General features: G+C 43.3%; 1 protein-coding gene across 1 annotated transcript in view; it reads right to left on the reverse strand.

Annotated features, from left to right (window-relative positions):
* TSPAN33 (tetraspanin 33) overlaps positions 1-7317 on the reverse strand; it is a 69549-nt gene extending 62232 nt beyond the window's left edge. Inside the window, exon 1 of the mRNA XM_063448322.1 lies at positions 6787-7317. Within this exon, the coding sequence (XP_063304392.1) occupies positions 6787-6885 (99 nt within the window). The 5' untranslated portion in view covers positions 6886-7317. The remainder of the gene's footprint in view (positions 1-6786) is intronic.
* Positions 7318-19127: the final 11810 nt, after the last annotated feature.

Raw genomic sequence — 19127 nt, forward strand, 5'->3', positions numbered from 1 at the left:
AACCCACCTCCAATTTTAAATTCCATCCACAGAACCCTACACCCAAAAAGAAAAATTAAAGACTCATCGCAGCATAAAATGCTACGATCAGCACTAAAAGGGTTAATTTTTTAAAATTTATTTTAAGATAAAACACTCTTACTCTCTTTGCAGTGATCAGTACGCAGGAAGGAGTTAACAAAAAATGTAAAAGGTTAAAATGGTCAGATTTAAAAAAAATTAAATAAAAAAAATCTGACCACCCAAAAAAGTCTAAATATACAGTAGTGTGCTGACCACAGTATTATAACTGTGATCAGCAGTGAAAGGGTTAAATCAGTGGTCCCCAAATAGGTCATCACACCCTCCCCCAACAGGGGGAGGTTTTAGGGATTACTTAAGGTGTTTAATGGTCGTGAGGACTGGTTTGGGAACCACTGGGTTAAATCACACGAACTAAAAAATAAATAAAAATAAATGTAAACACATCCTAACACTTGAAACACGGTCAGCAATGATCTTTTTGCCTCTCTCCAATCAGATCAAAGTGAGTGAAGAGAGAGGAAGGTGTGACATTGTATCAGTGATCGTGGGGATAGGCAGTCACCGCAATTACATCACTCCGACCGCTACCATTTGACTGCTGGGGAACTGCCTGGGTTGCCACGCGCTTGCTCGGATTGGATCCGACGAGGTGAGCATAACTCGGGTGGATGCAGGGGCATAGATGTCATTACAACTTAACGTCGTTAAAGCCTATGCTGTTCAGGACATAATGACATGTACCAACGGCGGCCATGGGTAAATCTACGCCCCAACTGACCTGCCCTGGATTTACCTGTGGAGTCTTATTCAAAAGTAGATTAAAACGATTTTGATTTGTTTGTACCAGCTAAAAAGCATTGTTGAGAAGTCTAGAATAAAGGAAATTGCTAAGACTTCTTTCTTAGTATGCAGGAAGTTCCAAAGGTAATGTGGTTACACTATTCCTGTTCTGACACAATATATTATTATTATTTCTGGAGTAAAGTGCCATCAATGTCTGCAGCTCTCTACAATTTGGGAAAATACACAGGACAATACAAAAGGTAAAGTGTGCTCTGCCTGTGAGCTGAAATCCAGCTCTTGAAGCTCCTTTAAATAAAGTACTTGGCTAGATAGCCCATGAGCCTACAATCTAAAATTTAAAGGATTACATAAACCAAATGTGAAGAAAATAGACTTATTTTCTGTATTTTCTTCTTTATTCATGACTTTCTGCTGTATTTCGTTATTTGGGGATTTATTGGTTCGGTAGATTAAACTACCGAACACCGACCACCCTCCTGGCTCATTATCTTCAAAAGGAACCGTCTAGTAAGCGCTCTCTGGGCGGCTGCCGTTCGCATTACTGAATGCCACGTAGAAGAGAAAACGGCGGCCATCTTGTATGCACAAAAGGAGGCAGCGGGACTTGGTCGTCGAGTGTCTGGAACTAAAATCGGACACTCGACTTACCAAACACCGCTGAAATATACGAACGTCTGCTTCCTTTTGTTGCGAAACAGCTAGGAGAGCGCCATTCGATAGTTTGATTCATACGAACACGGGGAACAATCGCTCCTATGTGCCAGGAGGCTCCATTCGTGCTTTTATTCGTTTTTATGCTGTTTTCTGAATTGACCGACCGCACACACTGAATTCATGGAACTGTTTTGGGCAGGAGCCTTGTGTGTGGTCGGTGAACTAAGACTTCCACACTTTTTGAGAACCCCTGAACCGATCTGGGTGAAATGTGAATATGTTGGTCTCCCAGATCGGGGATATCAGGGGATATGTCATTTGTGGGGATACCTTGTGTATAAAGGGGTGTTCCAAGTTTTGGGGAAATTGTGTGCCCTCTGCCTGGAGATAATTGGGTTATTCCTTAACTTATCTCATCATCTCCCAGGCAGAGGAAGTGAGGGTTTTACTGTAATTCTGTGTTATGATTGGTTGTTCCTTTTGTTTATTGTGGGAGGTCCTCTTGCACGAGGATTTCCATAAAAGCCAGGGTGGCATCAATAAAACATTATTCCTGTTGTACCCTTCATGAAGTCTAGGCTCATGCTTGGGTAACCTTTTATTTGCTGGGAAGATTCGTCTTGGAAGCTGCATTCATCTATACTATTCCTCTACACCCTAACTGCAACTATAATCACTTATGCTCAGTTATTGGGAAAGGAATAGAAGAACTCAGTACCATAACCACTGAGGTTCTTAACACCACCATAACCACTTCCTCCCCTCACCATGCATGCACTCAGATCTGATGAAAATGGCCAAATTAAAGGCTTCTTTGAGAAGCATTTGATTGGACCATGTGAGTTAGCCTTTTTTTTAATTTTTTTAAATTTTTTTTTAAATCAAGACCGCAATGGGGGATTCTGGATATGCCAACAATTTTTTTAAAAAGTGACACTTTTACCCCCCTACCCCTTCCTCCCAAATAAATATTTAATGAAGATAAAATCTATGTGAAATACTCACATTGACAGTGTTGGAATTCCACTGATAGTAGGGACTACTTTGTCTTAGTATTTTTCCTACACTTGACAAAAAGCCGGATCTACCACTTATCATGCCCCTCAGCCAAGGACACATGGGGCATTTTCAGGTAAATATAACTTACCATCCCCTGCATCCAGCAGCAACAGTACAGCCAGCCAGCTGCAAAGTTACCATCACGGGTCTTTGCAAATTACGCAGAGACCCCAGATGATGACAGAGCCACTTTAATACATGTAAGATATCATTGACTGCACGTCCAATTCAGATGCCCTACTGGAGATTTGAAGTTTAGATCGCCTGAGGCAAACTGAGCATGTCTCAGGTGCTCTCTGATTGAATATACATTTAAAAATGACCTCAATTCTACACATGCACAGTTGCATTTAACACTATCCAAAGAGCCATAACTCATTATCAGTGAGTACGTTTCTGCTGTAGTGGCATAAAGGGTGGGGCAATTACAGCACTGTAGTACTGTTTGGCATATGTTTACCATTCATAATGAACATTTGTAAGTTAACTCTTTTTTAAAGGAAAACAATGTCAGTAATTTTAGAACAAAATACACACAAGTGTACAAAAAGGTGATAGTGGCGCCAATAATAAATATGTGCAATTTCCCCAGTGTTTGAAACAACTCACAAGACACACATAGTTATTACCCTTTCTTTCTCTTACCTCTTTCTAGTGGCTAGGTCCCTCGGCGTCGGATCGGTCTCCACCTCCAGTGACGGAACACCGTTGGGGGAACCCAATGTGCATGCAAGGTGAGTATTGAATCCCCTATGGGGATTTTGAAGACCCTGGACATCCTCAAAAAATGTGTGAGGATGTCCAACTTTGCTTCAAGGAGTTCAGTGAGGTACCAGGTAGCGCCTCTAGTGGCTGTCTGGGAGACAGGTGCAATTCACCCAGACCGCTTCAATTAGATGAAGTGGTCTGGGTGCCTATATGGTCCCTTTAATTAGGGTCCCCACCAGCTGTCCATGGGTGAGGGCTTGATGGGGTAAACTAGGTTCTCTTCCTGATTATTGATATTAGGGTCTCCACCTAATTGATTTTTTTGATTGGGTAACTAAAATTATAGATAAGGGTGGTGCAGTAGACATTGCTTACCTAGATTTCAGTAAGGCTTTTGACACTGTTGCACATAGAAGGCTTATCAATAAACTGCAATCTTTGAGTTTGGATTCCAATATTATTGAATGGGTAAGGCAGTGGCTGAGTGAAAGGCAACAGAGGGTTGTAGTCAATGGAGTATATTCGAAGCTTGGGCTTGTCACCAGTGGGGTACCTCAGGGATCTGTACTTGGACCCATTCTCTTTAATATTTTTATTAGTGATATTGCAGAAGGTCTTGATGGTAAGGTGTGTCTTTTTGCGGATGATACTAAGATGTGTAACAGGGTTGATGTTCCAGGAGGGATAAGCCAAATGGCAAATGATTTAGGTAAACTAGAAAAATGGTCAGAGTTGTGGCAACTGACATTTAATGTGGATAAGTGCAAGATAATGCATCTTGGACGTAAAAACCCAAGGGCAGAGTACAGAATATTTGATAGAGTCCTAACCTCAACATCTGAGGAAAGGGATTTAGGGGTGATTATTTCTGAGGACTTAAAGGTAGGCAGACAATGTAATAGAGCAGCAGGAAATGCTAGCAGAATGCTTGGTTGTATAGGGAGAGGTATTAGCAGTAGAAAGAGGGAAGTGCTCATGCCATTGTACAGAACACTGGTGAGACCTCACTTGGAGTACTGTACACAGTACTAGAGACCATATCTTCAGAAGGATATTGATACCTTAGAGAGAGTTCAAAGAAGGGCTACTAAACTGGTTCATGGATTGCAGGATAAAACTTACCAGGAAAGGTTAAAGGATCTTAACATGTATAGCTTGGAGGAAAGACGAGACAGGGGGGATATGATAGAAACATTTAAATACATAAAGGGAATCAACACAGTAAAGGAGGAGACTATATTTAAAAGAAGAAAAACTACCACAACCAGAGGACATAGTCTAAAATTAGAAGGACAAAGGTTTAAAAATAATATCAGGAAGTATTACTTTACTGAGAGGGTAGTGGATGCATGGAATAGCCTTCCAGCTGAAGTGGTAGAGGTTAACACAGTAAAGGAGTTTAAGCATGCGTGGGATAGGCATAAGGCTATCCTAACTATAAGATAATGCCAGGGACTAATGAAAGTATTTAGAAAACTGGGCAGACTAGATGGGCCGAATGGTTCTTATCTGCCGTCACATTCTATGTTTCTATGTTTCACCTGTGGCCCATGGGTGGAGATATAAGATCTTTAATATTAATTACAGTGCCTCTATCTTATAATAGCCCCATCCACAAGGGGACATAAGGATGTCCACCAATTTACCATTATTTCACAGGCCGCAACATCTTTTCTAGTGACTGGGCAGCCATTAGTAACATGTTTTAGATATGCTTCCACCTGCCGCATGGCAGGTTGGGATATAGGGAGGTAATTATCTCCATTATAGTAACATAGGGGTCTTATTCACTCCCATAGGATTTGCATTTATTTTTTTAATGTGCTGGTTGGCAAGCAATTGCTGGCCAGTCGCCACATAATCAATCCACGCACTGACGAGTTTAAAAAAAAAAAAAAAAAAAATGTACTCGCTGGCAAATGCCCATGTTGGCGAATACATTTATTTTATATATGGCTGATTTCTATAATTTATATTGGTTCACATGTGAATATTACAGGTTTTTCCAAATGAATGATACAGAATCGGTCTGACCAACTGAATCCTGGCCACATTTAGCTTCAGTAAACCTGTACATTAACAATGCATGAATAAACCTGCATGTCAGCTATACTTCCAGTTTTTCTTTTTGGGCCTTAAAGGGATACTATAAGTGCCAGGAATACAAAGCTGTATTCCGGGCAATACAGCTCCCTCTGCCTCCCCCCTCCCCAACTGACATCAATAAAGGGTTAAAACCCTTTATTTACTCACCTTATGCCAGCACTGATGTCCCTCGGTGCTGGGTCGCGGCTCTACCTCCTCCAACGTCCTACGATGAGTGGGCGTTAATGTGCATTAGACCTCCCCATAGGAAAGCATTGAGTCAAAGCTCCGTTAGGATCCAGGAAGCACCTCCAGTGGCTGTCTGGGAGAAAGCCACTGGAGGCAGACTTAGTGTTTCTCTGGAACTGCAATGTTTAACATTGCAGCACTAAGTGCAATAGGGCCACTGTACCCATACCTCTTCAATGAGCTGAAGTGTTATGGGTGCCTATAGTGTCCCTTTAACCCCTTAAGGACACATGACGTGTGTGACACGTCATGATTCCCTTTTATTCCAGAAGTTTGGTCCTTAAGGGGTTAAATTTGAAACTCTCTTTGAATTCTAACTTTAGTGAATAAAGTGTGTCTTATTTTATTTCTACACTTATCACTACTATACACACACACTCCATCCCAATACATAGACACTATAACCCCTATATAAATACAAAACACAGCTCATTGATATATATACACACACACACACCTCAGCCCCTGTCAACACATGCACATACCCTACAGACCCTGTCAACACACACAAAATCTCTATAAATGTGTACATGCACACACTACAGCCCCTAGCTACATAAAGTACACCACAAACAGGCCTCTTTACGTACACTTCACCACAAACAACCTCTTCCTCAACCTCTTCTATACACACTCTGGCCCCGTCCAATTTTCTTCTCTGGCATCCCACTTGTAGGAACACCATAAAGTATGTCATTACATTTGCTTGTGTGCTGTGCAAAACAAGCACAGGGCATTTCACCCAGCTTGTGGTGGTGGAAATCTTGGGTAATTCCTACACTTTTTTTCCCAAGGCTTGACCTGTGAGGCAACTGAATTAAACAGAACAGAAAGTAGAAAGGCAGCTTCAAGTTCCCTGTACTTTCCTACAAAATTAGTTGTTTGAGCTTGGTTTGGAAGTCCATGTCAGATAAAACAAACAAATGAACAAACAAACAAAAAACACCAAAGGCTGTAACAATTGGTGATATAATGCTCTAATGCCTATGTTCTCTTTGACAAGTTGAAAGCAATACTGTTAACTGTCTAGTTAATGTATGAGGGGCTCCTGGGCAATGAATCTCACCAGACACATGTGATGGTAACATACAGCCTAAATCTAGAATTGTCACTTTGCCCCCCCCCCCCCCCCTGTGGAAGGTCCAGTCATAGCACACTCAGTGTTGATAAACACAAATGACACTAATAACAAGCTCAACTTACCCAGAACAGCATGTTGAAGAAGAATAAGAGGTATTTGACCGCGGGGCTAACAAATGAGAATTCATCAGCTCTGAGGGCAGCGCTGGGTGTCTTGGCCATGGCTGTGCTCAGCAGGGGGGCGAGCTGTCTGTCTGGAGCACCTATGAAGGGCTTTCACTGAGCACAGTCCCCCGGAGACATGAATTAAACCGTGCAATCAATGGCAGGCAATTAACCCTTTACTTAGAGAGGCGCTCAGGCGACGCATGGTGGAGCTCTGTTACTCCGTGCCTGCACTGTGCCTGGAGGGAGTGAATGAGCGCCCGGGGACTGTGACCACGAACGCCCCTCCTCGGAGAACGCAACTTAAACAGGTCACTGCTGCTATTCCCCGGCTGGGCTCGCGTTCCACAGCGGCCCCTTCGTTTACCCAACGCTGATTGGTGGATATTAGCATTGACTGAGCGCTGATTGGCCCGCACCGCTGTCAGTCCCAGTGCATCGGAACAGAAGGAATGTCCACCTGTACGGGGCTCGGCTGCCGCCTGGGCAGTGAGGCATAACCCACAGTGACAGCAATGGAGGGAGCAATCGGCCGAGAAACAACTGTACGGCCGGCCGACCGCCACAAATAGAACATCTTCCTATTAATAGTCCGCCTCGCATTCCTGCACTCTGCTCAGGCAATCCTGCTCTGCGTGCATGATGGATTCTGCAACGTGTTGCATAGATGGATTGTATTGCTTCTTCATCTACAAAATCACAATGTGTACTATCTAGTAATAAGCCAGTGGGTCTTTAATATTCCTCCTAATTGTTGCTGGTGGTATTATCACTGTTCATGCCTTTGTTCAATAAACATGAATGGGGATAAATGACAATAGTGTAAGCCCAAAATGGACTGAGCCCAGGGTCACCCTAAATGTGTGAGCAGAGGCGGCTCTAGATTTTATGAGGCCTTAGGCAAAACTCAAACATGAGGCCCCACTAACAAAAAAGTGAAAAAAATAGAGTTGCAATACATGCACACTGTCACATATATTCATTGATTCACATTTTACCTGTGTATGTGCCTGACAGAAAGTGTGTGTGTGTGAGCATGTTTGCATGTTTGTCTGGGACCCTATGTGTATGGGGTAGCTTCTTGAAGTGTGTTGTGTGTATGGGGGTCTGCCTGTAGCCTTTGTGCATTGTGTTTATGGCAAAGCTATGTTTCTTGACTGTGTGTATATGATGAATGTCTTCAGCTGATGACTGTGATAAGGTGAGTAAAGGAGTACAGGTGGCAGGGAGAGCGTGACAGGGCGAAGGGGGTAAATGGACAGGGGGGGTTGTGAGAGAGAATGAGGGACAGGGAGTATGACATGGTTTGATGAGGGAGTGTGACAGGGTGAGTGGAGGTAAGTGTGTCAGGGCAATTGTGGCATGGTAGGAGGGACGAATGTGACAGGATTAATGGGGGTTAATGTGACAGGGTGAGTGTGGCAGAGTGAGGACAGGTGAGTTTGGACAGGGTGAGATTAGCAGGATTAGGAGTGGTTAATGTGAGTGTGGATGAATGCAGAGGCTGACAGTGTGTGTGTGTGGGTGGGGGAGGGGGGGGGGTGATGCCGAGGGAGGGGGGTTGATGGTGAAGGAGGGGGGTGATGGTGGGGGGTGATGTTGAGGGAAGGGAGTGATGGCGAGGAAGGGGGGTTGATGGTGAGGGGGGGTGATGCTGAGGGAGTGGGGTTGATGGTGAGGGAGGAGGGGTTATGGGAGAGGGGACTACATACCTTTATTAAAATTCGCTGGTGGTCCAGTGGCCAGTACATCCAGTATGCAGCTCTGCTCACTACGGAGCTGCAGACCGGTGTCTGTGATGGCTGGCTGGGCAGACAGGAGGGGCCTCGCAGTATGCTGCCGGGCCCCCTCCTGGTACTCAGTCACTGACTGAGGACCCGACGCAGTCTGCTATAAGGTCGGTTTAGGTGGCCCCGAGGCCCCAGACAGCGCAAGGCCTCATTAGAGAGCTGCCCCTGTGTGAGAGTATGAGATGTGCCCCAGTCCCCATACATCTGTCATCTTCAGACTGGAGTATGGCATCAATATTAAAGCAGATCTGTCACTTTTCAGTATCAGAAATACTGATTAAGACTGTGTTGGGATTTAATTGAAATTTCAACGCAATCCTCCCAAGTTTCCCTATTAATAACGGACAGTCCTTATTTTGAGCCCAAGTCCATAATTCCTTTTTTATCATACTGTACCTCTTTGCTAGAAGCTCCATATTGTTGGTGTGTCTGAGTGTATAACAGAGCTCCACAGCAATAATACTCACAGTAATGTGTTTTAAACTACAATAAATGGGTTTATAAACCAGTCTGTGATAATAATATGCATTGTTCTTGTACTAAATTGCATTTTAGTTGAATAAATCGTTATTAGAATTCATCTAAAATTCCTCAGAACAGCCTCAACCCTAGCCACAACACTAAATTTAACGTATCCCTTTTTTCCACTTGAAATGTTTGGAGGTATGAAATAGGGACTACTTGTCTTGTAATAAAGCCTGAGGTTGACAAAATGCAGAGTTCCATCTTCAACTTTTGTCCAGTCCCAACTGCCATCACAAATGATGGCTGTAGGATTCTGTTTCTGACATCCATAGACTTCAGTGTTACACATATTAAAGAGGACCTACAGCGTGAAGATGGTGTCAGTTGTGACAGACAGACTGAGGTGAGTAAAACTCACCTCCACTGCAGCCCGTGGCCCCCGGTTTCACATTCGCAAAGGATACAATTAAAGGAACAGCGCACACAAAAGCAAAAATACAGTTTTACATTTTACAAGACTACTTAAAATTAACTATATCAGCAAACAAATATGGGGATTCAGTTACATTACATGGCCATACTGTGTTAAGCCCACCACTATGTCACAGTACCCCAATATTGGTGGGTCCTACACCAATTTTAACATGGGAGAATTACATGCTAACTTGCAATACTTACAATTTAAATAGCTTCTAAAGACTCCTCAATTTATGCTTTTCTGTGGTCATCTCCAAAGGGGAACCTATAGTGGATGCTCAGACCAACAGGAGTCTGATTCCAAATAGCAAATTGGTTTGCAACTGTTGAAACCCTATGCCTGTTATATCCTTTGTTATACAGTTAGTTTCCAACTTTACAAACGAATTGGTTCCGAAGCCTAGTACATAAAGTGAGAGTTTATAAAGAGAGAACTAATTTCCCATAGAACAATGTAATAAACATGGGTTCCGTTTCTGACCAAAATATTTTTTATTGAAAACATAAATTATTAAGAATAAATACAAAATAAAAGCATAGCAGATACATATATATACAGATATACAAAAGATTCTGAGATACGGTTGTGTGAAATCTAAATTAGGAACAAAAAAATATACATAGTGTAATACAATAAACAAAATTATAATGCACTGTGATTAAAATGCACTCACAAGATCAAGATGAATAGTGCGCTCAAAAGGTGCCTGCCCCGATATTGATGGGCGGCTAGATCCAACATATATGTTGTAGGAACATTAATGAAAGACATGAAATCTTCATCAGTCATCTTCCTCCTCAATGACATGTTGCACTTGTTGAACGGGGCACTGCATTTGTTTCTGGTTTGTTTGACACGCTCCATGTGTCTCATTCACCCCCCCATCCCCTCTATGTGTCTCATTCCCATCCAAGCCCCTCCATGTGTCTCAATTCCCCCTCTTAGTGTCTCATCCCCTTCTCCCAGCCCATCCAAGTGTCTCATCCCCCCCTCCATGTGTCTCATCCCCCAAGCCCCTCCATGTGTATCATTCCCACCTCCCAGCTCTCCCTGCTTCCCTCCTGAACCTGTCCGTGTGTCTCTCCCTTCTCCCCTGCTGTACCTGCCCATGTGCCTCTCCTCCCTCCCCTCCTGTACCTGTTTATGTGTTTCTCCCCCTACCCTCCTGTACCTGCTCACTACGGTACAGTACCAGGTCTGACCGGAAATGCTCTCTCAGTGAGCACTTCCTGGCAGACTGCAGTCTGCTTGGCCATGCTACAACAGCGGCAGTAGGGAAGCAGCACAGCACAATGCTCCCCTCCTACCGGTCACCATAATTTTTTAAAACTTTCCTTTCTCTTCTCTGCTCTTCGGTCTACATCCACAGAGCGCAGACACAAATTGGCGGTAAAAATAAATAAATGGCGGTGCATCCCAGAAGCATTCGTAAAGGCGGGAAAACGTAAAGTGGGAGTATGCAAACCGAGAAATGCCTGTACTCATAATTTTAAATAAAGATTGTAAAACAAAAAACAAAATGTAGACCTAGAGTGATAAAATGGGGAGCTGTGGCAAAATGTCAAAACTGGAACAAAACGTCAATGAATCCACATACTATTCCAATGTGTTTTGTTTTTTTTAAAGGAACACTATAATGTTAGGAATACAAATCTGTATTCCGTGTATGCAGTGTGTGTAGTGGAGGCATTGTGTGTATAGTGTATGCAGTGTGTGTGTATAGTGAATGCATTGTGTTTGTGTAGTGGATGCAGTGTGTGTAGTGGATGCAAGACCGATGCAAGCATTTTTGACTATTTAGGCAAAGATGCATTTTGTCCCTCCCTTCTCCCCAAATGTGTGTTTCTTAATGCCCCAGTTTAAATTTGTACCTCTTTTGTGTTTCTTACCACCTTTTTGTGTCATACACACACAAAATGCTGCATCTGTTAAAGTACTGTCTGGGGCAATGGTTCCACCGGGACTTATGTACGGACCAGTTAAAAAGCCACTAGAGGAGGAGTTAATCCTGCAATGTAAACATTACAGTTTCAGAACTGTTTTGCATTGCAAGGTTATGGGACAGGGATACTGCACCCAGATCACTTCAATGAGGTGAAGTGGTCTGGCTGACAACAGTGTTCCTTAAAGTACCAGATGCAGTGTAATCATTAGGGTTAGGAGTAGGGCTAGATGATCTACATCCATTCACTTTTAGTTCATGTTTGGTTTAGAAATATAGTTCACACCCACCATTTATAATACATATAGAGATGGCTAGTCATCTATATTTTGTTGATAGTATTTTAAAAGGTTGTTATTTCCTAATTTAAAGATCAGTGGTCATACACAAATTGACAGAAAAGATTATAGGGAATACCGCAGCTCTAAGTAACACAACTCTCACCTCTGCGTAAGTAGCCCAAGGCTATTGTATCCTGGATTTCTGTGTGTACAGTTCAATGGTTGGAAACCGATATATATATATATATAGGCCTGTCTTTACTAGACTATGTGAAAGGAGAACATATTTACATTCTCTGTTCAGGAAATCAGATATGTTATTGTCTGCCAATAATAAATAGAGTTTTCATTTACATCCTCAAATGTACATTTTTATTAACAATATCTGCCACTCTACAACAAAAGTGCATTCATTCACTATGCAGTTATACCAGTTAGAATTTAAAATCAAACGTTGGACTAGTGAGGGACATAGCAGCTCGCCGCATAGAAAACTTTAAAGCCGCACTCCATGCACCATAACCACTGTGGATATGGTGCCTGTAATTCCCTGACACCCCTCCATTGTAAAACTAATTATAATGGTTTGACTGCTGGACTCCACTCCCTGCCTCCACTTCAGCCGACAGCAAGCCTGCATAGGAGTTTCTGCTAGCGTCCTGGAGCAAGGCATCACAGTGCAGGGCTAGCTCATTGGTCGAGAATATCAGTTAATTTATATTAGCCAATAAGCTAGGTTCTGTACTCCAGAGCTTCCAGATCTCTGTAGACTGTAGTGGAGGTGGCATGAAACGCACAGCAGGAGGGGAAAACGATTTCCCCCTTGCAGACGCCCTACCTGCAAAGGAAGATTAAAATAAACATAGAATTGACATGAGGCAGCCCACGCAGAGTTCCAGTGCTGCCAAAGTCGCGTGTGGCGGGGATGTAGCTAGCTCCCGTCATGAAAATTCAAACATCTCTAGATGTGCAGCTTTTCAAACAGACTGTCAATCCGGACTCCTACCACTATTGCCATTTCAAATCACTGAAGTGGTCATGGTTGTTGGAGTAACCCTTTAAAAAATGACACATACTTTTCAATGTTTTATTTAATAGTGTAATTTCCAGGGACAGGATGTTTCCCTTTTAATTCCTTCTTTTTCAAAATACACATTTTTGTTTTAACTTTGCATTACAAAGAAATGTAAAATTAAATTTATTTCACACAACACCACTTATCTTCTTTTAATCGTCCATGAATGATATTCATCTAGGAGATTAACTTAGAAAAAGTTTAAAATCCTTGTATTTTACAAATAACTGATTTAACTGCATTTAATGAAAGCAGCATTTTTACATTCTATTTCCATTTCTAGGAAATTATTTTGCAGGTAATCAGTATCTTTACAAATGTTAGCATATATTCCTTTTTTATCAATCTGTTTTTTTATTGCACTTACTTTATGTGACAAATAATTCAACACATATCGGCTATTTTTTGCTTACCTTTTGCAGTTTGCTTTTAATTTACTACAACAAACATATGTTGTATAAAACTTTATATCCTCCACACTTTCAGTAAAGGATGAACAAAGAAACAGCAAGTTTCAAATTGTGTAAGTTTGCATAATTTTCTTTATTTTTTAATACATCTCAGAACAACAGGCTACACAGGAGTGGAGTAAGATAACAAAGACAGATACATTCATCATCACCATAGAATTCTGCTGAATTGGTATTTCTGACATATGTAAAGGATTGCAGAGAGTCAAATTCTATATACGTACGTAATACGTTGAAATATAATAAACAAGGTTAATGAGGTAGAATACAAATATCTCCAACATGGAGTTAATTAACCAAGGAGAAAAGTTTTAAAATACCCTTATTCTGGGACCCACAGCTCTACATAAACATTATTTGGAGTTAAATGATCATATACAAATAAAGGTGGTAGCATAGGTCAATGTGTGAGTAGTATTGAGATGAATGGAACAGAGGAAAGTAGGGATAGGGTGCGTTAAAGTGAGTAATCAGGGAGGAAGCTGGAAGCTTGTGATAACTTGGTTAAGAGTGTTTCAGTGAGGTTTTCGGCCAGAATTATAAGTAAATAGTTATTTCCCTGTCTCGCCTATCATCCTTCAAAGATATAAAGAGAAGGGTATGAGAGGTAGAGGCAAGGAAAGTACAAAACACAAAATATAAAAATATAAAAGTACTCCAAAACATAATAAAAACATAAAATAACCCTACATATTATATATCCCCAAATAGCCCTGATTTGAGCGCCCAAGTTCTCCAAATAGCGGTCAGATCCATTCAGTGTAGGGGAAACGCCCAGGGCTCAAGTCCTGCAGGAACACATGGGAACAGCGTTCCTGAACTTTTTCCACAGAAGGAACGCCGTTTCCGTTAGTAGTCCTACAGGACAGAGGCGGCTCTCTAATTAGGTTATTTAGGTGGCCGCCTAAGGCCTTGCGCTGATTGGGGCCTCGCAGCTGCCTAAATCGCCTTAGGGTAGTGTGACATGTTGGGTCCTCAGTCAGAGACTGAGGGCCTGATACAGGAAGGGCCCGGCGGCTTGCCCTTTATGCCGTTAGGTGCCAGGCTCCTCCACACCGCCTGCCCTGGGGAGAGCAAGCCTCCTGTCTGCAGCTCCGCCGAGTGCAGAGCTGCAGACCGAGGTGTCTCGCGATCTCCAGCCAATAACAGCGTTGCTGCGGGTTACCACGGAAATGCTCTGACTGGAGATCGTGAGACTTACCACGTGGTCTGCAGCTCTGCACTCGGCAGGCCTGCAGACTGGAGAACCAGCCCACTGGACCACCAGGGAAAGCTGCCCACCAGACCACCAGGAAATAATTCCAGAAAACTAAAGGTATTTACCGTTTTGCAGCCTCCTACCCACCTTACAGCCCCACCATACAGCCCCCCTACCCACCTAACAGAGCCCTACCCTCATACAGCCCCCTACCCTCTTACAGACCCTCTTACAGCGCCCCTGCCCTCTCACAGCCCCTCTACCTTTTCACAGCCAATCTACCTTCTCACAGCCCCCCTACCCTCTCACAGCCGCAAAGGCGGGAAAACGTAAAGTGGGAGTATGCAAACCGAGAAATGCCTGTACTCATAATTTTAAATGAAGATTGTAAAACAGCCATCCCCATCCTGTCTTCCCACACACCGTCACATCCCCCCCAAACCCTGTCTCATCCCCCTCACACACCCTGTCACAGCCCCCTCACACAGCCTGTCACCTCTCCACACACACACCCTGTCACTCCCCCGATACACGTACCTCCGCACACACCCACACACACTGTCATCCCCATGTATGAATTAGCTTTTCTTGAGATGTTTGTTTTGACTAATACATAGCAATGACTAATACATAGCAATGTGTAAGCACTTCAAGATAGTATCCATTTTTGATGTTAAAGTATTGGCAACAAAATCTTAGCTACAATCATTTTTATAGGTTTACAATTCAGTTATATAGGGGCTGTCAGGGGCGTGGAGGAATTCTGTGTGCGTGGGGGGGTTCTGTGTGCGTGGAGGAATTCTGTGTGCGTGGGGGGTTCTGTGTGTGGGGGGGTTCTGTGTGTGGGGGGGTTTCTGTGTGTGTGGGGGTTCTGTGTGTGTGTGGGGGGGTTCTGTGTGTGTGTGTGGGGGGGGGGGTTCTGTGTGTGTGGGGGGGTTCTGTGTGTGTGGGGGGGGTTCTGTGTGTGTGGGGGTTCTGTGTGTGTGTGGGGGTGCTGTTGGTGAGGGGGAGGAGTGTAGTGTGTGTATGGGGGGGGTTAAAGCATTGATATATTTATATTAAAAAAAAACAAAAAAACACTTTTGTATTACTCCCCTCCCCCCTTACCTTTGGTCAGGGCCCAGGGGAGAGGGGGAACAGCTTCAATTAAATCCCTGGTGGTCCAGTGGTGGCGCGTGCTGTTCAGCCTGCAGCTCCTCTGGCTGCAGGCTGACTTCGCTCTCCTCCCGCGAGAACAGCAGGCAGGTCGGAGCATTGCCATGGTAACGCACGGCAACGCTCCAACCTGCCTGCTCGCGGGAGGAGCATTCTCGGCATTCTCAGCATTCTACTGCTTCCTGTTACACCGGGTAGGGGATCAGAAGCTCCCCTACCCGGTCTGCCTGCTCGGCCACGCTACATTCTGTGACCGGCAGGAGGGGAGCGCTTCCCCTCCTGCTGGTCACCCTGTAATTGCTGCCGGGGCTGGTGCACACTAGGCGGCCGCGCCAGTCTGCGCCCCCCCAGATGTTGCGCCCGGTGCGGCCGGCCCCCCCTGCACCCCCCACGCTACGCCTCTGGCGTATACATAAGTTTGCCTTACTTAAAAATAAGTGGCTATCATAGAAAAATGGTAGTGGCTTAGTATTATATGAAATCTATGATTAAAGCCATTCATGATATTTAGGCGGTAAAATGGAAGTTACACAAAAGAAGTTCTATATACATGGTTAAATTAATAAATGCCTTTAGAAATGTGAGCCTTGGTAATACACAGGGAGTATGGCTTGCAAAGCTAGGTCAAAGGTTACTATCCACAGGCCTTCATCCATCATTCTTAACATGAGCCATATGTAGTGGCCGTCCATATACAATGAAAGTCTGTAATACTAGTTACATCCTGTGTCTGAAAGACTTTATAATATTCATATCACAAAAACAAGATTGTACAACACATCAGATAATTTAAAGTTAATAAAATTTTTCACCCCACACAGACTATCATCCCTTATACACACACTGACTCCCCCTCCATACAATATCACCGTCCCCAATCACTTTTAACCCTCAAACACTGTCACCCCTTCACCCAGCTATATATATCCATGCGTGTGTATGATTTTTTTTGGGGGGGTGGAGGGGAGTGGATCTTGGGTGAGTTCCCACACTTTTCCCCCAGGACTTGACCCCTAGAAACGCCACGTGTTAAAGTTCTGACTGGTGGTCCTATGCCCAAAATAATTCCAGGTGTTTGGTGCTTTTGCTGGTCAACTTTCGGGAGCTCCTGCAGCCTCAATACAGGGTGCTCTGCATGGCTCTCAGGTCCCCATAGTCTCAGGAACCTTCCCTCCAAAAAGTGCTCTCCTGGTGGATTTCAAAGTGTTTCAAAACCCCTGATTAAGTTGTCCGGGAACTGCACGATCATCTCATGCCAAAAACAGTTCTATAACATTCGTGGCTAAGTCCCGCTGAGGTGACCGGGGACCCAAGAAGTCCTCATGCCAAAATTAGTTCCATAGTGGTCAAGTACAGCTGAGGACATTTATGGGTTTGGTTCATGCGAACTGCCGCCAGGGAGCTAGCGTTTGGTTCCATTGAACGAAGGGAAAGTGTTGAACCAGGGTACCCAGGGAAAGCTGCTAATGGCAGCTGGGCAGGGGACCTCCCAAATGGTGTCTTAGACCAGGACCATAGTCGGTGGGTAGGAGGCCGGCTTCCACACTCCTCCAGATGTCCATGGCAAACATTCGTGGGAAGGAGCGTTTGAAACAACCTTCTTCCCTACTTCCTCAAATATGCATATGCTTTCAACACTCTAGAGCAGGGGTAAGCAACCTTTGCCACCCCAGATGTTGTGAATTACATCTCCCCTGATTCTTTGACAGCACTATGGTTGTAGAGCATTATGGGAGATGTAGTTCACAACATTTGAAGGTTGCCTATCCCTAGACTGGACGATCTACCATGGAAGGTGGAGTCAGTGATTTACAACATGTAGAAATTGTTAATGAAGAGCCTTATTGTTATAGATTACCTGAAGGTACAATATAGCCTGTGACATAAAAGCTGTACAGTGCGAACTCTGAATACAAAATCCAGACATCAGTCGCACTACTTAATGTTTTGGATTGTCTTGTATGTCTGGATTTTGTAGCGAAGGCTTAAAAAGAGCGTGAATATGGTCGGGACTTCATCCAGGATTTTAAATCTGAACTACTGTATTTACTCGACTCTAATGCACACCGCAATTTGTGAAACCTGGAAGCTGAAAGATGTTTTTGCTGTCAAATGTAATGCGCATTTATACAAGAAGATACTACTATACAACATTGTGCTACAATGAAAATGTTTATTGCCATATACCATAGTAACATTGATGGCATTTCAATTTTAGTTTTACTTTTGTCCTCTTTCAGGAACAATTTGCCTGTGTGAAATCGCCTGTTTGGATTCACCAGTTTTAATTCACCTGAGTAAATTCTCCGGGAAATTTCTCATTTTGCCCCGAATGTAATGCGCCATCGAATCTAATGTGCATTGAAATTTTAGAAACTTTATTTTACAAAAAGATTTGAGTAAATACGGAATTTGCTCACTGGCAACAGTAGCAGTCAGCAGGCAAATAGTTAAAAACCCTAAACCATGTGGCAGCTGGCCAGTGCTTGCTAGTCAGGTACCACATTATAATAAAAAAGAAAAAACCTATGGTGATAGGGGCTAGAATAATTGAGGTGCAGGATCTTCCAAGCATCAGTCAATACCTGAAAGTCTACTGGGTGTAAATTAAGTTCTGCTGCTTTTTTTCTGTTAGGTGGTTTTGTTCATAGAAGGTCCTGGACAGGAATGGAGGTAGGAACACAGTTAGGTGAATTCACTTGTGTTCCAACCAGGAACACTTCTTCAAAATAAATTCTTATTTATAGAATGAATGTAGTTGTGTAATGAGAATGCGGAGTACACCTGAGTATATTAATTACAAATATTGTGTTTTCCCATATGTCACCTCTACTATTCTAACACTATCAGCAGAGATGAGAGATTGCCAGAGCCTGCGTTATTCTTCTTCCTGTTATATTTGTTCCATAAATAACCCTGAGGTTCATTGTTATAATCATGAAATTCTCCTGGCAGAGCAGAATGAGGTCACCAGTGGTAGGTAATGAAGGCAGGTATGGCATCAACACAAGTATATAAAGAAGGGTCATTGAAGCATTCCAAATCTCAGGGATAAAGAAATACTGTTCAATATCTGCAGTGACCTTCTGAAGAATTCCTGCAATACTTTCTAGGCATAACTTGTGAACAGAACAGTGACTTTAAAATATGTGATAAAATTCCCTGTCCACAGTTAGTGTGCAAGGGAGTATCCAATTCCAGCCTTTAGCCCAAGTTAAATTGTTACGCCAACCACCACGACCTTTCGCTTTTAGAAATGGTGATGATTGTAGGAAATTGGATATACATTGTATCTTCTTAAAAAGCTGCACATATTGAGATATTTACAGTTTTGTGCCAGGGGCATGGCACATGTGACCTAGACAGTCTGTAACTCTGTTCCTTGCTGCCGATTGTAAATTCTGTGCATATTTTACATCTCTCGTCCAACCACACTGCACACTGC

Source organism: Pelobates fuscus, chromosome 3 (genome assembly GCF_036172605.1).
Source record: "Pelobates fuscus isolate aPelFus1 chromosome 3, aPelFus1.pri, whole genome shotgun sequence".
Lineage (NCBI taxonomy): Eukaryota > Metazoa > Chordata > Amphibia > Anura > Pelobatidae > Pelobates > Pelobates fuscus.